At 37.3% G+C, this 18480-nt stretch overlaps 1 protein-coding gene and 1 long non-coding RNA gene across 4 annotated transcripts in view; one reads left to right on the top strand and one right to left on the bottom strand.

Annotated features, from left to right (window-relative positions):
- Positions 1 to 644: 644 nt before the first annotated feature.
- Positions 645 to 18480, bottom strand: part of dnase1 (deoxyribonuclease I) — a 26949-nt gene continuing 9113 nt past the window's right edge. For all 3 annotated transcript variants that reach the window (XM_061884066.1, XM_061884067.1, XM_061884065.1), the window contains exons 3-9: positions 16988 to 17076; positions 16784 to 16870; positions 13654 to 13769; positions 10989 to 11101; positions 10767 to 10921; positions 2667 to 2760; positions 645 to 1012 (exon numbers count right to left, since the gene is read on the bottom strand). In XM_061884066.1, the coding sequence (XP_061740050.1) occupies positions 962 to 1012; positions 2667 to 2760; positions 10767 to 10921; positions 10989 to 11101; positions 13654 to 13769; positions 16784 to 16870; positions 16988 to 17076 (705 nt within the window). In that variant the 3' untranslated portion in view covers positions 645 to 961. The remainder of the gene's footprint in view (positions 1013 to 2666; positions 2761 to 10766; positions 10922 to 10988; positions 11102 to 13653; positions 13770 to 16783; positions 16871 to 16987; positions 17077 to 18480) is intronic.
- The window catches only part of LOC133541031 (uncharacterized), a 16183-nt gene continuing 12639 nt past the window's right edge, over positions 14937 to 18480 (top strand). Inside the window, exons 1-2 of the long non-coding RNA XR_009803776.1 lie at positions 14937 to 16083; positions 16182 to 16899. This is a non-coding gene — a long non-coding RNA (uncharacterized LOC133541031). The remainder of the gene's footprint in view (positions 16084 to 16181; positions 16900 to 18480) is intronic.

The raw sequence follows: 18480 nt of genomic DNA, 5'->3' as shown, positions 1-18480 counted from the left end.
GAAGAAGTCTAAATCCAAACAAAAAAGAGTCATCCTATGTTGCCCAGAGCACAGCTAAGGCCTTGAAAACAGATAACTTGCCAAAAAATCTCTGTGATTTGACCAACAGCAGCCCTTAAAACAAAACAAAGAGTTTACTAGCGGATGTAAGATAAAAGCACGGAGATCACAAGAAGACACACTACATAGGAAAATACTAGCTGCTTTGAAACATTTAAAGCATATCTCCTTCTCACAATTTCAGAGGGCTTGAAAGAGCCGTAGAGCTGGATGCCATCCGCAAACACACGTGACAATCACTAAACCATTAGATGATCCTTCCCAGAGGGTCTAAATACAGCAAACAAAAAGAACAGAGGACCCAAAACGCAACCTTGAAGGCACTCCACACAACAAAACCGCTGACTCAGACCTTATTTGGTTAGTTGTAACACTAAATGCTTGATAAATAAGAGAACCACTGTAGAATGGACCCAGACAGTCATACTTGATCCCTTGTAGTCTTCTCAGCGGAACATCATGGTCAATGGTGTCAAAAGCTGAGGACAGATCCAAGAGAACCTGAACAGTGAATTTTCCAGAATCCGCATAATGTCACTAGACGCTTTGAGTAAGAGTGTTTACGAAAACCGGGGACAATGCGCTGCTGGTTCCCACACTGGGGTATGCTTTTTAATATGCTAAGATATATTAATTAGAGCTGACAATACAAACGAGAGTAACATCTCATTAATTAGGAGTTGTATCTCTAGGAAATACAGGGGGCAATAAAAACAAACCAGATAGACCCTTGGGCCACACTTTGGAAGCCCTGGCTTTATAAGACCACTTCAAAAAAACAGATTCTATGGACAAAAAATGTTTCTCTCACAAACTTTGAACTGAGGGAATGTAATTGTCTTGTGAGAAATGTTCAGATTTCTCAAACTGGAACGACGCTGACGGTTCTGGCAGCCAAAGCTCAAGCAAGTAGTGTCACCTCCACTGGGAAATGGTCGCTGACAGCCAGAGCCTGACAAAAGACATGGAAAAAAAACATATATGTAACAATATTCTATACCAGTGATTCCCAACTAGGGGATAATTAAATATTCGAACACAGTGTTACTGTTCAAACTGTAATGTTACAGTGTCTAAAAATATGAAATATACTTAAATAAAACCTCTGCTTGAATATGTTGTTGCCCTAGGGGAAACTGGGTAACACGCGGCATACTGATAAAGCTTAACCTGTTTTTACTATAACAATCTTCAAGGTTAATACAGTTCGCTTCGTAATTTTCCTGAAGGAACTCTCCTGAAGGAATAAATAAAGTACTATCTAATCTAATATTTTTCTTCCCCTCCATTTATCTGCTTTCTTTTGTATATCAAGTTATCATTACACATATCCACTGTTGCATTTATAACAAATTTATTGTTGATAACAAGAGTAATTATTTTTATTATTATTCATTATCAATAGTCCTCCATTTATTAATACTGCTCATTGTCATTTCTGTGTTATTAATATTTATTTCACCAACTGCTTCTTTGCTATCACTTTTACTATCATATTTGTACATATCCTATTCGCTGATGCTATTTTGTTGTTGTCGTCTCTTTGTCTTATCCCCGTCTTGTCTTTAGCCAATCCTGCTGCGCCAAATAATAATATAAATCCATTAAATAAAGTAAAATACAAATAAGGCAACTGGAGAAGTATCCCACAATTCTCTTTTGTAAAGTAGATCTGTGGAGCCTATATGGGCATCTACACCAACTATATGATTTGTCCGAGTAGCTGGACAGGACAAAAACAAAACCTCTTTGTTTTTGATTAATACTTAGGCCTACTATGCTACTGTGCTGTATTTTATTTTTTGGGGGGGTCATTATGGTGGTATTTTGAGAGTCAGGTGTTTTTCAAGTTGGAGAACCACTGTTTTACACCAACCTATTTCCAAACTAAGGTACATATTTTAAACATTAGATTTTACAAACAAAATGTATGTAACTTATGCCATCTAGTGGAGTATCTGAGCTTTTAATTGTTCTGTCTGTCATTAGGACGGATTTTAATATTTCCACAATGCGGAAAAAGTTGTAAGTGCAGTTCAGGTTCAGAAAAGCCCACAAAAATGAAGGTTAAAAATGAGAGAACCATTTCTACATACAGCTACAAAAGTAAAACACAATGAAAAACGACGAAGACACATTGTGCACATGTAGATAATTAAACATTATTGTTTTTGTATATAATGTGCCATTGAACGTTGCTCGCATACAGTAGATCAGGGGTGTCACACTTGTTTTCATTGAGGACCACATCACAGCCATGGCTGCCGTCAGAGGGCTCCTTGAAACTGAACAAGATCCAAATTTGTTATGTATTTGATTATTATATATACGCTGTTAAAAAATACAGAGGGCAATAAAAACAAACCAAGCAGAAAAAACGATCCCGGGAGAATCCGGGGGATTGGCAAGTATGTACAGTAGAGTTGCCAAAGGGGAAACGTTTTCTGAGTTCTTTGCCTGCATGTTATTATACTTTCACATTACATTTCAATGGTAATAATGATAGTCAATGATCCATCCTTGAATGTTTAGTGTTAGTCTTTTTCTAATAGTTTGTTGTTGGTTCCTTTATGTCAACTGTAATGTAGACTACACAACACTTTTACCATACTGAGGTCCAGTTTCAAGTCCACCATGTAGTTGTACACGTCCGCACTGCGGTGCACCACTCCCTTCATCATGTCCTCAGTCACCACTATCCTAAAGACACACACACACACACACACACACACACTTAGTGAAAAAGTACGTGATCGCAGTTGCTGATCAATGCTGGCTGAAACTATATTTTTAGTCTCTCGGCTGACAAGAGACTTGCAGCTAATAAACTACATATAGTGGAGGCACACTTTTGTCTAAAAGCGCCAAATTTGGCACAGGTGTAGCTCAGGGCATACTTAAATGATTTAGCTAGGGCGCCCGCGCCAGTGACCTTTGGGGTCACCACAGTGGCCAATCAAATATGGCCGCTGCTTGTAATAACTTTGTCTCTAACATTTGAAACAGATGAGCTACGAATGCAAACTTTGTGTCTATTTCATGTGTTTTGACAATTAGAAATGTGTTGGAATGCTTATTTTTATTTTTGGGTGTGTCTAGACAGCTAATTTGCATATTTGCATGTGGCGTTTTTGCTATTCTGAAGATATTGGAGGTAACTTGGGCATTGTTATGAGTAAAACCTGGTGTGACATGCATGATTCCTTTTTAATGTTTATATGAAGTGTTCACATTTCACACAATGAATACCACTGGTTTGGGGATGACTTGATCGAAGCTTTTTAGGACTGAATAAGGAGGGGACAGCATGATCGTCATGCTTTCCAGCCCTTTTAACACCAGAACTACTACAGTAGCTTCTGCAGCGTTTGTGGTATTTGGCCTTATTCAATACAAGTGTTGATGCGATACCTGAACCATCAGCCATATTGGAACAGCCGCTGTGGCGACCCCAAAGGTCACCGGTGCGGGCGCCCTAGCCAAATCATTTAAGTATGCCCTGAGCGACACCTGTGCCAAATCTGGCGCTTTTAGACAAAAGTGAACGAAAACACCCTAAAATCTCCCCCTAAAATCTCCCTAAGGGCCCACACTAATAACTTTGTCTTTAAGTGTCATTACTAAGTATCGTTACAACTTGAGGACGAGGACAAAGCATTTTAGACAATTTTGGAGGAACAAAAACTACAATAAAAGTTACGGATTGTGTCAAGGGGCACTATATTATTATATACTAATTGTTAGCATTTTAGCCCATTTTGGAGGTACAAGAACTACGATAAAAAATCATGGATTGTGTTACTGGGCGCTATCTTGTTTTATGCTAAATGTGAGCATTTTAGCCAGTTTTGGAGGTACAAAAACTATGATAAAAAAATAATGGATTATGTTACTGGGCGCTATCTTGTTATAGGTTAAGTCAGGGGTCACCAACGTGGTGCCCGTAAGGACCAGATGAGTAGCCCGGTGGACTGTTCTAAAAATAGCTCAAATAGCAGCACTTACCAGGGAGCTGCCTCTATTTTTTAAATTTTATTTATTTACTGGCAAGCTGGTCTCGCTTTGCGCAACATTTTTAATTCTAAGAGATACAAAACTCAAATAGAATTTGAAAATCCAAGAAAATATTTTAAATACTTGGTCTTCACTTGTTTAAATAAATTCATTATTTTTTTACTTTGCTTCTTATAACTTTCAGAAAGAATATTTTAGAGAAAATACAACCTTAAAAATTATTTTAGGATTTTTAAACACATATACCTTTTTACCTTTTAAATTCCTTCCTCTTCTTTCCTCACAATTTAAATCAATGTTCAAGTAAATTTATTTTTTTATTGTTAAGAATAATAAATACATTTTAATTTAATTATTCATTTTAGCTTCTGTTTTTTGACGAAGAATATTTGTGAAATATTTCTTCAAACTTATTATGATTAAAATGCAAAAAAAGTATTCTGGCAAATCTTGAAAATCTTTACAATAAAATTTAAATCTTATTTCAAAGTCTTTTGAATTTCTTTAAAAAAATTTGTTCTGGAAAATTTTAGAAGAAATAATGATTTGTCTTTGTTGTTTTAAGTGCAGATTGGATTGTAACCTATTTAAAACATGTCATCAAAATTCTAAAATTAATCTTAATCAGGAAAAATTACTAATGATGTTCCATAAATTCTTCTTTTAATTTTTTTCAAAAAGATACGAATTAGCTAGTTTTTCCTCTTCTTTTTTTCGGGTGAATTTTGAATTTTAAAGAGTTGAAATTGAAGATAAACTATGTTTCAAAATTTTATTTAAATTTTTTTCCTGTTTTCTCCTCTTTTAAACCGCTCAATTAAGTGTTTTTTTCATCATTTATTCTTCTCTACAAAAAACCTTCCGTAAAAGGAAAAAAAATGTACGACGGAATTAGAGACAGAAATACCCATTTATTTATATATATATATATATATGTATGTATGTATGTATGTATGTATGTATGTATGTGTGTGTGTGTGTGTGTGTGTGTGTGTGTGTGTGTGTGTGTGTGTGTGTGTGTGTGTGTGTGTGTGTGTGTGTGTATGTATGTATGTATGTATGTATGTATGTATGTATGTATGTATGTATGTATGTATGTATGTATGTATGTATGTATGTATATATATATATATATATATATATATATGTATGTAGGTGTGGGAAAAAATCACAAGACTACTTCATCTCTACAGATCTGTTTCATGAGGGGTTCCCTCAATCATCAGGAGATTTTAATGGAAGCATTCACATACAATGGTTTATATAGAGCACAGAGTGGGTGGGTACAGGCAGGCGTAGGGTGTGGTGATTGGCTCATGTGTTACCTAGGAGGTGTTTCCGCCTGTGGCGGCATGTTGAAATGATTTCACTGCGCTTGTTGAGGGATGATAGCTCTGGATGATATATAATAAACAGTTTCTCTTTTAAGCATAAGTTGCATCTTTTATTACCACTGTTGTAAGGTGTGCTGGATGCAAGAATTTGCCATGTTATTGAATATTCAACATTATTGTCTTTGAGGTTCCAAATGTGTTTGCTGAGTTCGGTAGAATTCTGCAAAGTCTGGTTTCTAAAGGAGGCGGCGTGATTATTCCATCTTGTTTTGAACGCTCCTTCGGTTAATCCTACGTACGTGTCGGATGTGTTAATGTCCTTGCGTATTACCTTTGCTTGGTAAACGACTGATGTCTGTAAGCACCTTCCGTTGAGAGGGCAATCAGGTTTCTTGCGACAGTTACATTCATTATTGGTTTCAGAGTCGTTTAGTCTGGGGGTAGGCAGTCCTTTTGCAATTGCTTTGTTGTGGTTTGAAATGATTTGTTGCATGTTATTCATACAGCTGTAGCTCAATTTAATGTTGTTCTTGTTGAATATTTTTCTTAGGGTGTTGCCTTTGGGGAAGTGTTTGTCGATCAGAGTGAGGAACTTGCGGCCGATGTTGGTTGAGACGTCTTTGCTGAATGGCGGATTGTACCAGATGATGTTGTTTCGTTTTCTGCTCTTTTTTGGTTGGTTTCCTGGGGTGGGTTCATAGGTGAGGGTGAAGTTGTATCCGCTTTCATCAAGTGCTTTCTGGTACGGGGGGGTTGCTTGGTCGAATTCAGCTTTGCTGGATGACAGCATCGATAGCCTTTTATTAATTCCGGTAGGTATTCTTTTCGTGGTGGTGGGTGGGTGGTTGCTGTCATGGTGCACGTATTGGAGTGTTGTGTTGGGTTTCGTGAATGGTTGGTAGCTGTTATTTCTCAGGTTGAAAGTGACGTCGAGGAAGTTGACGGTTTGCTTGTTGGCTTCAATCGTGATCCGTAGGCCGTTTTCTTTGAAGATTTGGCATATGCGCTTCTTGGTGTTCTCGCTGCTCCTTGGCGAGGCGCGGCACACTGCCAGTCCATCATCACGGTAAATACCAAGGTTCAGGTTGAGGCTAGCAAGCTGGGAGAAGAGGAAACTCCCAACGAGTTCGCACGTTTCTGCTCCGTCAAAACTCCCCATAGTAACGTCAAATGTTGAATTGTTCTTTTTTTGCCATGGTGTACAGTTGTGAATGAGTATGGAGTTCTTTGCGTGGATGATGATGTTTCTTTCGTTGCCTGTGATTGAGTCGTAGTCCGAGGCGAAGTTTAGTGCTTGGGTCAGTAGGTCTTGCGTGATGGAAGGGTAAAATTCTTCGATGTCGAAGGAGATAAAGTTGTGTTGTTGTTTGTCTTGGATGTTGTTGAACCATTTGATTACTGCTGCTGTATTTCTCCATTGGTTGAGTGGTGTTTTGTCCTTGATTTTTGCGTTGATTCTGTCCAGGATTATTTTGCTGATTTTTCCTATTTCGGATTTAGTTGGGTTTATTAGTCGGCATGTTGGGTTATTTGCGAAGTTGGGTTTGTGGTCCTTCAGTGTGATGAAGGCTTCTTTGTTGGCTGTGGCGTCCACCCTGTCCTCAATGGACGCCAACAAATCATTTCAAACCACAACAAAGCAATTGCAAAAGGACTGCCTACCCCCAGACTAAACGACTCTGAAACCAATAATGAATGTAACTGTCGCAAGAAACCTGATTGCCCTCTCAACGGAAGGTGCTTACAGACATCAGTCGTTTACCAAGCAAAGGTAATACGCAAGGACATTAACACATCCGACACGTACGTAGGATTAACCGAAGGAGCGTTCAAAACAAGATGGAATAATCACAACGCCTCCTTTAGAAACCAGACTTTGCAGAATTCTACCGAACTCAGCAAACACATTTGGAACCTCAAAGACAATAATGTTGAATATTCAATAACATGGCAAATTCTTGCATCCAGCACACCTTACAACAGTGGTAATAAAAGATGCAACTTATGCTTAAAAGAGAAACTGTTTATTATATATCATCCAGAGCTATCATCCCTCAACAAGCGCAGTGAAATCATTTCAACATGCCGCCACAGGCGGAAACACCTCCTAGGTAACACATGAGCCAATCACCACACCCTACGCCTGCCTGTACCCACCCACTCTGTGCTCTATATAAACCATTGTATGTGAATGCTTCCATTAAAATCTCCTGATGATTGAGGGAACCCCTCATGAAACAGATCTGTAGAGATGAAGTAGTCTTGTGATTTTTTCCCACACCTACATATTGCGCTCTACCACGGTATCGAGCACTATTCTCCGGATAATCCAATCAAGACATATATATATATATATATATATATATATATATATATATATATATATATATATATATATATATATATATATATACATATATATATATATATTTACTTATTAAAGGTAAATTTAGCAAATTGGCTATTTCTGGCAATTTATTTAAGTGTGTATCAAACTGGTAGCCCTTCGCATTAATCAGTACCCAAGAAGTAGCTCTTGGTTTCAAAAAGGTTGGTGACCCCTGGGTTAAGTGTTAGCATTTTAGCCCATTTTGGGGGTACAAAAACTACAATGAAAAATCATGGATTGTGTTACTGGGCGCTATCTTGTCATATGCTAAGTGTTAGCATTTTAGCCCATTTTGGAGGTACAAGAATTACAATAAAAGTCATGGATAGTGTTACTGTGTGCTATCTCACTAGCAAGCTAATTGTTAACCGGTAGCACGCGACGTGAAATATAATTTTTTGTTCATTTGTGAAGTTTGGTATCATGTTGAAATCAAATTTAAGGAAAAAAACTTAGCATGTTAAGTGTTACCATTTTAGCCAATTTTGGAGGTACAAAAACAACAATAAAAATCATAGATTGTGTTAATAGGTGCTATCTTGTTATATGCTAGGTGTTAGCATTTTAGCCTATTTTGGAGGTACGAAAACTACAATAAAAGTCACAGATTGTGTTAAGGGGCGCTATGTTATTATATACTAATTGTTAGAATGTTAGCCTATTGGGGAGGTACAAGAACTACAGTAAAAGTCATGGATAGTTTTACTGTGCGTGCTAGCTTACTAGCAAGCTAGCTGTTAACACTTAGCATACTTAATTAAAGATGATGTTGCTGAATTAAAATTCAGGAGAAAAACTCAGCATGCTAAGTGTTTTGCATTTTAGCCAATTTTGAAGGTACAAAAACTACAATAAAAAATCATGGATTGTGTTACTTGGCGCTATCTTGTTATATGCTAAGTGTTAGCATTTTAGCCACTTTTAGAGGTATAAAAACTACTGTAACAAACAGTTCAGGGTGTCCCTCCAGTGTTGCCGTAAGGCTGTGACGTAAGAGGTCTATATAAAGGTGGGTTGTTGAAGAAGGTGAGATATGTGTATGGAGATAGGTTTAAAGAAGGGAACAATAAAGTGGTGGAGACCGGACCTACTCTCATGACTCCCTTTTTATTATTTTATTTTATCAGTACCCAAATTATGCGAACCCAGGACACTCGGCTACACTACAACGAAAAATGATGAATTGTGTCACTGGCCGCTATCTTGTTATATGTTAAGTCTTAGCATTTTAGCCCATTTTGGAGGTACAAGAACTACAATAAAAAAATAATGATTGTGTTACTGGGTGTTATATTGTTATATGCTAAGTGCTAGGATTTTAGCCAATTTTGGAGGAACAAAAACTACAATACATCATAATGGATTGTGTTACTGGGCGCTATCTTGTTATACGTTAAGTGTTAGCATGTTTAGCCCATTTTGGAGGTACAAGAACTACAATAAAAAATCATGGATAGTGTTACTGGGCGCTATATTGTTATATGCTAAGTGTTAGCATTTTAGCCAATTTTGGAGGTACAAAAACTACAATAAAAAATAATGGATTGTGTTACTAGGCGCTATCTTGTTATAGGTTAAGTGTTAGCATTTTAGCCCATTTTGGAGGTACAAGAACTACAATAAAAAATTAATGATAGTGTTACTGGGTGCTATCTTGTTATATGCTAAGTGCTAGCATTTTAGCCCATTTTGGAGGAACAAAAACTACAATAAAAAATAATGGATTGTGTTACTGGGCGCTATCTTGTTATATGTTAAGTGTTAGCATTTTTAGCCCATTTTGGAGGTACAAGAACTACAATAAAAAATAATGGATAGTGTTACTGGGCGCTATATTGTTATATGCTAAGTGTTAGCATTTTAGCCAATTTTGGAGGTACAAAAACTACAATAAAAAATTATGAATTGTGTTACTAGGCGCTATCTTGTTATAGGTTAAGTGTTAGCATTTTAGCCCATTTTGGAGGTACAAGAACTACAATAAAAAATTAATGATTGTGTTACTGGGTGCTATCTTGTTATATGCTAAGTGCTAGCATTTTAGCCCATTTTGGAGAAACAAAAACTACAATAAAAAATAATGGATTGTGTTACTGGGCGCTATCTTGTTATATGTTAAGTGTTAGCATTTTTAGCCCATTTTGGAGGTACAAGAACTACAATAAAAAATTAATGATTGTGTTACTGGGTGCTATCTTGTTATATGCTAAGTGCTAGCATTTTAGCCCATTTTGGAGGAACAAAAACTATAATAAAAAATAATGGATTGTGTTACTAGGCGCTATCTTGTTATAGGTTAAATTTTAGCCCATTTTGGAGGTACAAGAACTACAATAAAAAATCAGTGATTGTGTTACTGGGCGCTATCCTACTCGCAAGCTAATTGTTAACACATACCAAGCTAAGTGAAAGAGGATGTTTGTTTTGTCTGTGAAGTTTTGTATCATAGTGCTGTTAGCATTTAGCACTAAGCATTCTAACTGTTAGCATTTTAACCAATGTTGGAGAAATAACAACTACAGCAAAAATGCTTGCTAGCATGCTTACTGTTAACACTTAGCATGCTAATCTTGGCATTGTGTTGTTTTGAATGATGTAAAATGCTGTCCCCCGGAATTTTACTTCATCCAACTATTCAGAATGGTGGGAATAATAAAATGTATTATTCAGGCCAAAGCTTTTGTTAAATGTAAAAAAAATTATTTAGAATTTCAATGAGTTCCACTTCCTGTAATTTCGATTCCACATCCTGTGGGGCGGTGTCAATTCTATTAAAATTTGAATTACCGGTACTCAAATTAATGAATTTTAAACACACCTGTTTAAAACGAGTAACCGTGTGATGCAAAGGTTGGAAGTGGAGCATCAAAAAAAGGCCCATTTTACGGATGCGTCCATTATTGGTTGTCTCCGAGGGGACTTGGAACGTACCGTATCAGACCGATACCAAGACCACTCCTCATGTCTACCTGTCGTATGCACAGTCGGTGTGAGACACGGTGGTGTCCGCCTCGTTAGGGATCAGCCAATGGAAGCTCTTGTCCGTGAAGAGGCGGATGTGCCTCCACTCTGACACCGTGACGTAGCTGCAGTCTGTGTTGAAGTCTCCCAGAAGGATGATATCCTAAAAGAAATCGTCTTAAAGAAAACGATACACATGCCCCGATCCCCGATCCCGGTTAAAACGTTACGTTGGTGCTCCATTTGGCGCGGACGTCGGCCACCACGTCGTAAAGCTCGTCCACTTCCTGCACAGCGAAGTCGGGGGAAGCGTGCTGAGGGATCAGCGCAAAGTTCCTCACAGCTGCGACGCAATAGAAGAAATGCATCATGTGACATTTTAACTTCATTGTTTTAAAAATACTGTGATGTGGCAGGAAACCAGTGTTTTTTTTAAATGTATTAAGTGTGGGTTGGAATTGGGGGTTAAATCACCAAAAATGATTCCCGAGCGCGACCACCGCTGCTGTTCACTGCTCCCCTCAACCCCTCTAGGGGGTGGAACAAGGGGATGGGTCAGATACAGAGGGTAATTTCACCTTACCTAGTGTGTGTGTGACTATCAGTGGTACTTCAACTTTACTTATTTATTGATCTTTTTGTTTGGACACACCTCCTCATTCAATGCCTTTTCTTTATTTTCATGACTATTTACATTGTAGATTGTCCCTGAAGGCATCACAACTATGAATGAACACACGTGGAGTTATGTACTTCACAAAAAAACATGTTTTACTTTTTAGTTTCTTCAAAATAGCCACCTTTTGCTCGGATTACTGCTTTGCACACTCTTGGCATACTCTCCATGAGCTTCAAACCTGCTGCATTGCCTACTCACTGGCCTTGTGGTTAGAGTGTCTGCTCAGAGATCGGTAGGTCGTGAGTTCAAACCCCGGCTGAGTCATACCAAAGACTATAAAAATGGGACCCGTTACCTCCCTGCTAGGCACTAAGCATCAAGGGTTGGAATTGGGGGTTAAATCACCAAAAGTTATTCACGAGCGCGGCCACCGCTGCTGCTCACTGCTCCCCTCGCCTCCCAGGGGGGTGTAACAAGGGGATGGGTCAAATGCAGAGGGTAATTTCACCACACCTTGTGAGAGGTAGTCACCTAAAAGGGTTTTCACTTCGCAGGTGTGCTTGAAGGTCATCGAGAGAATGCCAAGAGTGTGCAAAAGTTAAACTTTTAAACAAAAAAAAAAAAACACATTAAACTTTCAGTTTTACTGTAATTTTTTTTTACAACATATTACAGTAAATGGACAAACAGTACCACTGTTTTTGTTTTGTTTTTTACAGTCAAATACTGGCAGCTTATGGACAGAATTTTACCCTTAAAAAATATGCAGGTTTTTACAACACGTTTATGTAAATGGAAAAAACAGTATGGCTGTTCTTTGAAATTGTGGCAACTGAGCTGTCAGTTTTTTACCGTTAAAAATACCTGTATTTAACGGTTATTTTTCCAGTTTCAGTCAAACACCCTAAAAACAACAACCGTAGACTTTACAATAAACTGTTAACTCAGTTACTAGAATTTTACTGTAAAATATAGTGTTTGTTTTTTTACAATATATTACAGTAGTCATACCTCCCTGCTTGGCACTCAGCAACAAGGGTTGGAATCACCAAAAATGATTCCCGGGCGCAGCCACCGCTGCTGCTCACTGCTCCCCTCACCTCCCGGTGGGAGGGATGCAGAGGATGATTTTACCACATCTAGTGTGTGTGTGAAAATCATTGGTATTTTAACTAACTTAAATGGACAAACAGTACTACTGTTTTTTTATGGTAAAATACTGGCAGCTTAGTAGCCACAATTTTACCGTAATTTAACATGTCTTTTACAACATGTTACTGTTAATCAGGATGGTCAAACTCGTTTTCATCGGGGGCCACATTTTATTTATGGCTGCCCTTAAAGGGCCGTGTGTAGCGGCGCATAATATACACATTTGCAAATACATTTGATTCGCATATATATTTTTTATGTTCAATGTCAAAAATTATTTGAAGATTTTACAGTAAAATCTGGCCTCTCAGTTCCCAGAATTTTACTGTATAAATACAACATATTACAGTAAATGGACAAACAGTACCACTGTTTTTTTTAACAGTAAAATACTGGCAGCTTAGTTGCCAGAATATTGTTAAAACTATGCAGGTTTTATACTGCATAAATGGACCCCTGTTTTTTTTTTTATTCTGGCAACTGAGCTGCCAGTTTATTACCGTAAAGAACAAACAAAAATGCGGTACGGTTTTACAATAATACATTGTAAAACCAACTGTAGGTTTTACGATTAAAAAAACCCCAAAACTGGCAGCTCAGTTGCCAGAATTTTACAGTAAAAACTGTTTTTTTCGAATTCACAAAAATATGCTGTAAAAACAACCGAAATTGTACCGTCAAATCTATTGTAATTTTCAAAGTGTAAATATGATTGAGGACTTGTTTTGAAATCATAAGTCAAGCAGATATTTAAGTATTTATTTTTATTTTAACAAAAGTATGATCATATAAAAAAAACATTTTTTTTCTCAATATTCGATATTTCAATATATTTCATGCAGTAAATAAAATTTTTTCTGTCAAAACAGAAAGAACAAATATGTTCAGTACAGTAGTGAAAGGGGCAATAGTCTGCTGAAAATGATGGAAAGTGGCACTCCCCCAGCAACTGACGCTGTGGTCAAAGTTGAAGCACTCTACTGATATCTGGCGGCTAAATTGGATAGTGCAACCTCCCAAATTGTCACGTTTTATGTGTCATGTAAAACGCGATAAATGGGGTCATCTATATCCTCTTCCTACTGCACTTTATTAATCTGATTAGCCAATAATCGATCAAATACCGGTGTCTTTTGAGGTGAACATAACCACAAAAGGCTCCCTGATGAAGGTGTCGTTTCCACAGGGCTCACAGCCATCATCGTAGGTGTAGCTTTTTTCCACAGACACAGTCTGCTCCCTGAAGAGGACAACAACAAAATCAGTTTCGTACTGTTGGACAGGGATTGTCAAACTGTGGTACATATACCACTAGTGGTAGGCCACAGATTAAAGTACAGTGTTTTACTGTCCTATGTTCAAACAGTGTTACTGTTCAAATCCGCAATCCGGGAGACCCCCGAATTTCAGTGCCCCTCCTGAAAATCTCCTGGGGCAACCATTCTCCCGATTTCCACCCGGACAACAATATTGGGGGGCGTGCCTTAAAGGCACTGCCTTTAGCGTCCTCTACAACCTGAAAAGGAGACTATTATATATGTCCCCGTTATCCATAAGTTTATCTATAACCCATAAAGTAGGCAGGCACGGAGCTATTTCTCAGCGTGTGTTTATTCCAGCCGGCACGTTAATACACTGACACACAAGATCCGGATTCCCATCATGCTTTGCTTCAAAACGACGGCAAGTAGTAATGTCCAAAAACATAACAGAGACGAAGCAAAAGAACAAAGAAGAGACAAGGTGGCGACGAGTCAGAAGAAGTACGCTTGCAAGTTCCAAAATGATTGGAAAAAATTATTTCAGTTCATCCAGGACAGCTCGAAGGGGAAGGGTTATGCTGCTTGCAAATTTTGTACATTAGATATCTCCATTTAACACGGTATATATATATATATATATATATATATATATATATATATAAAACAGTTTCTCTTTCAAGCATAGGTTTAAAAGAGAAAGATGCAACCTATGCTTAAAAGAGAAACTGTTTATTATACATCATCCAGACCTGTCATCCCTCAACAAGCGCAGTGAAATCATATCAACATGCCGTCACAGACGGAAACACCTCCTAGGTAACACATGAGCCAATCACCACACCCCTACGCCTGCCTGTACCCACCCACTCTGTGCCCTATATAAACCATTGTATATGAATGCTTCCATTAAAATCTCCTGATGATTGAGGGAACCCCTCATGAAACAGTTCTGTAGAGATGAAGTAGACTTGTTAATTTTCCCACACATACATATTGCGCTCTACCACGGTATCGAGCACTATTCTCTGGATAATCCAATCAAGACATATACATATATATATATATATATATATATATATATATATATATATATATATATATATATATATATATATATAATAAATACTTGAAAATATATACACCTCCCCCCATCTCCCGATTTCGGACGTCTCAAGGTTGTAAGTATGCTGGTGGCTCCATGGAGCTTTTTGAAAAATGTAATGAAATGGAAAAAAAAATAGGGTGCAAAATGTTTTTTGTAACATGGTTTCAGTAGGAGGACAAACACGACGCAAACCTTCCCAATTGATAGCAATCCCACTGTTTAATATGTGTGTACGCTTCAACGATGAGAATAATTGGCGAGCGCCGTTTTGTCCTACTAATTTCAGCGGCCCTTGAACTCACCGTTGTGTGGACTGTGACTCAACAGTTTGTTTACGTGTATAACTTTCTCTGACGCTGCCACAGAAAGATGTGTTTTATGCCACTCCTTCTTTGTCTCATTTTGTCCACCAAACGTTTTATGCTGTGCTTTAATGCACAAAGGTGCGCTTTGTTGATGTTATTGACTTGTTGGAGTGCTAATCAGGCATATTTGGTCAGTGCATGACTGCAAGCTAATCCGTGCCAACATGCTATTTGGGCTAGCTGTATGTACATATTGCATCATTATGCCTCATGTAGCTATATTTGAGCTCATCTAATTTCCTCTATTTAAGTCCTCTGTGTATGTGATTTATATTTGCATATCAAATGACACATATGTATGTAATATTGGCTGCATTTCTCATAGTTGTTTGTGTGCCATGTTGTTCCAGACCACAGCAAATGTTGCCTGGCTTGCAAAGATTGTAATAAATCCATTAGAAGAAGACGGTCTGCCGTTATGTTCATCTTGGACACACACATATATAGCTTTGGCCATTTTAAGACCGTCATTTCCAGGAGTTATCTCCCACTGTGAGAAGTTTTACTAATGTTTTCCAATTTTGTAAAAATGTGTAGAATAAATGACATTTCAACATATCTGTCAAAAAAGATTTGCGTCAACCTGCAACACGTAGTCATTGTGATTGTAGGGTAACATAGACACTTGCATCATGGGTTGCCATCATTATAAAACTTATATAAGGCTTTTAATTTTTTGCGGCTAAAGACCGATTATTTTTTTGTATTTGTGGTCCAATATGGCTCTTTCAACATTTTAATTGAACAGTGTTGGTTGCCGACCCCTACCATTAAGACCAGCGGACCCGGGGAACCTTTGCCAGAACGTCGCTCATCTTCCCAGTAAGCATCACGTCTGGCATTCCCTTCCCTGTGCTTTGCTCCACTTCTCTTTGCTCTCTCGGTGTCTCTCTTGTTCATGTCCCTTGTGTCTTCCGCAGTGACTTCCCTGTCATCCGTGATCGTGTTTTGCCTCTCGACGTCCATCCAGATTCCCGACCGCCTTCCTCGATCCTCGACCCCTGCTCGGACACGGACTACGCTGCCTCGCTCCTACCCTCGACCCCTTGCCTGTTTACAGACTGCCTTTTCGGCATGCCCCCCCCCCTTGATTCGACGAAGGATACATCCAACACTCACAGACAACAACCCCTGGTAACATTTACACTATTAATTATACACATAGCCACGTAATCATCAAAGGTTTAAATAAACCTTGTAAACTGCAGTTCTGCCTTGGTTGCCGCCTCCTTCCCTTCTCTGTACACAACACAGTCTCGATTGACTTCTCTCGCTATTACAAAATGGTGACATTTATAGACAGGTAAAGAACTAACTTTCATTACGTAATCTAAAAACAACGTAATATTTGTAAGTGTCAACTTGTTGACACATTGTGGACGCTGACAAAGGGTAGGAAAATAAGCTCTGCGTCTTCTTACTCCTTTTCAAATGTGTTGAATTGTGTAACCTAACCGTACTCATGTTTTGTAACGTATTGTCCCGGACAAAATAAACCGTAATATGGCATGTTTTTGTGTACCTGTACAGGAAGAGGTATCTCTCCTTGTAGGAACTGCGGCCAAGCGGCTCACTGACAATGTTCTTGTACCGAAACTGAGGAGAACCTCTGGGGAAACACACACAGTGGGAATTAGAGTGAGTATTGATGCACATTTTACAGCTGGATGTTGTGTGGTAAAAACGCTGCCCGCCATGATGCATAAAGTTTGTACTGTAGCCTGACTTGTTGACATGCTGCATGAGTTTGTGGGTGGCTGAGAGATCATTGTCCCTGACCTCCTGGATCAGAATGATGTCATAGCGATGGACGATCTGCAACAAGCATTAAAACAAAACACTTATGCACGACATAAACATTATTACACTGTACTACATAAATTATACAGCTTAAACAACATTATGACACAACACTTCATTAAATTATACTGCATAAACATTATTATTGCACTGCACTGCATAAATTACACAATTACACTATACTGCATAATTAACATAACACTATACTGCATAAACATATACTTCATAAATTATACTGCATAAACAACATTGTTATACTTTACTGCGTAAACATTATTACACTACTGCGTAAATTATACTGCATAGACAACTTTATTACGCTGTACTGCATGCGTAAACAATATCACTACACTGTACTTCATAAATTATACTGCATAACCAACATACTTACACTATACTGCATAAATTATACTGCATAAACATTATTACACTACACTTCATACATTATACTGCATTAACAACATTATTACACTATACTTCATAAATGATACCGAATAAACAACATTATTACACTGTACTGCATAAATTATACTGCATAAACAATACTACGCTACACTGCATAAATAACACAATTACACTATACTGCATAAATTATACTGCATAATTATCAGTATTACACTGTACTGCATAAACATTATTACACTATACTGCATACACATTATTACACTATACTTCATAAATAATACTGCATAAACAACATTATTACACTATACTGCATAAACATTATTACACTATACTTCATAAATTATACTGCTTTAACAACATTATTACACTATACTTCATAAATTATACTGCATAAACAACATTATTATACTACTGAGGAAATTATACTGCATAAACATTATTACACTATACTGCATACACATTATTACACTATACTTCATAAATAATACTGCATAAACAACATTATTACACTATACTGCATAAACATTATTACACTATACTTCATAAATAATACTGCATAAACAACATTATTACACTATACTGCATAAACATTATTACACTATACTTCATAAATTATACTGCTTTAACAACATTATTACACTATACTTCATAAATTATACTGCATAAACAACATTATTATACTACTGAGGAAATTATACTGCATAAACAACATTATTACACTGTACTGTATACATTATGATGCATAAACATTATTACACTATACTGCATAAATTATAATGCATTAACATTATTACATTGTACTGCATAAATTATACTGCATAAATACCATTATTACACTATACTGCATAAATTATACTGCATAAACATTATTAGACTGTACTGCATAAATTATACTACATAAACAATATTATTACACTATACTTCATAAATGATACTGCATATCCAACGTTATTACACTATACCACATAAATTATACTGCATAAACAACATTATTACACTATACCACATAAACTA

This window comes from Nerophis ophidion, linkage group LG23, assembly GCF_033978795.1.
Source record: "Nerophis ophidion isolate RoL-2023_Sa linkage group LG23, RoL_Noph_v1.0, whole genome shotgun sequence".
Classification (NCBI taxonomy): domain Eukaryota; kingdom Metazoa; phylum Chordata; class Actinopteri; order Syngnathiformes; family Syngnathidae; genus Nerophis; species Nerophis ophidion.
This window is presented reverse-complemented; position numbering and strand designations above follow the sequence as displayed.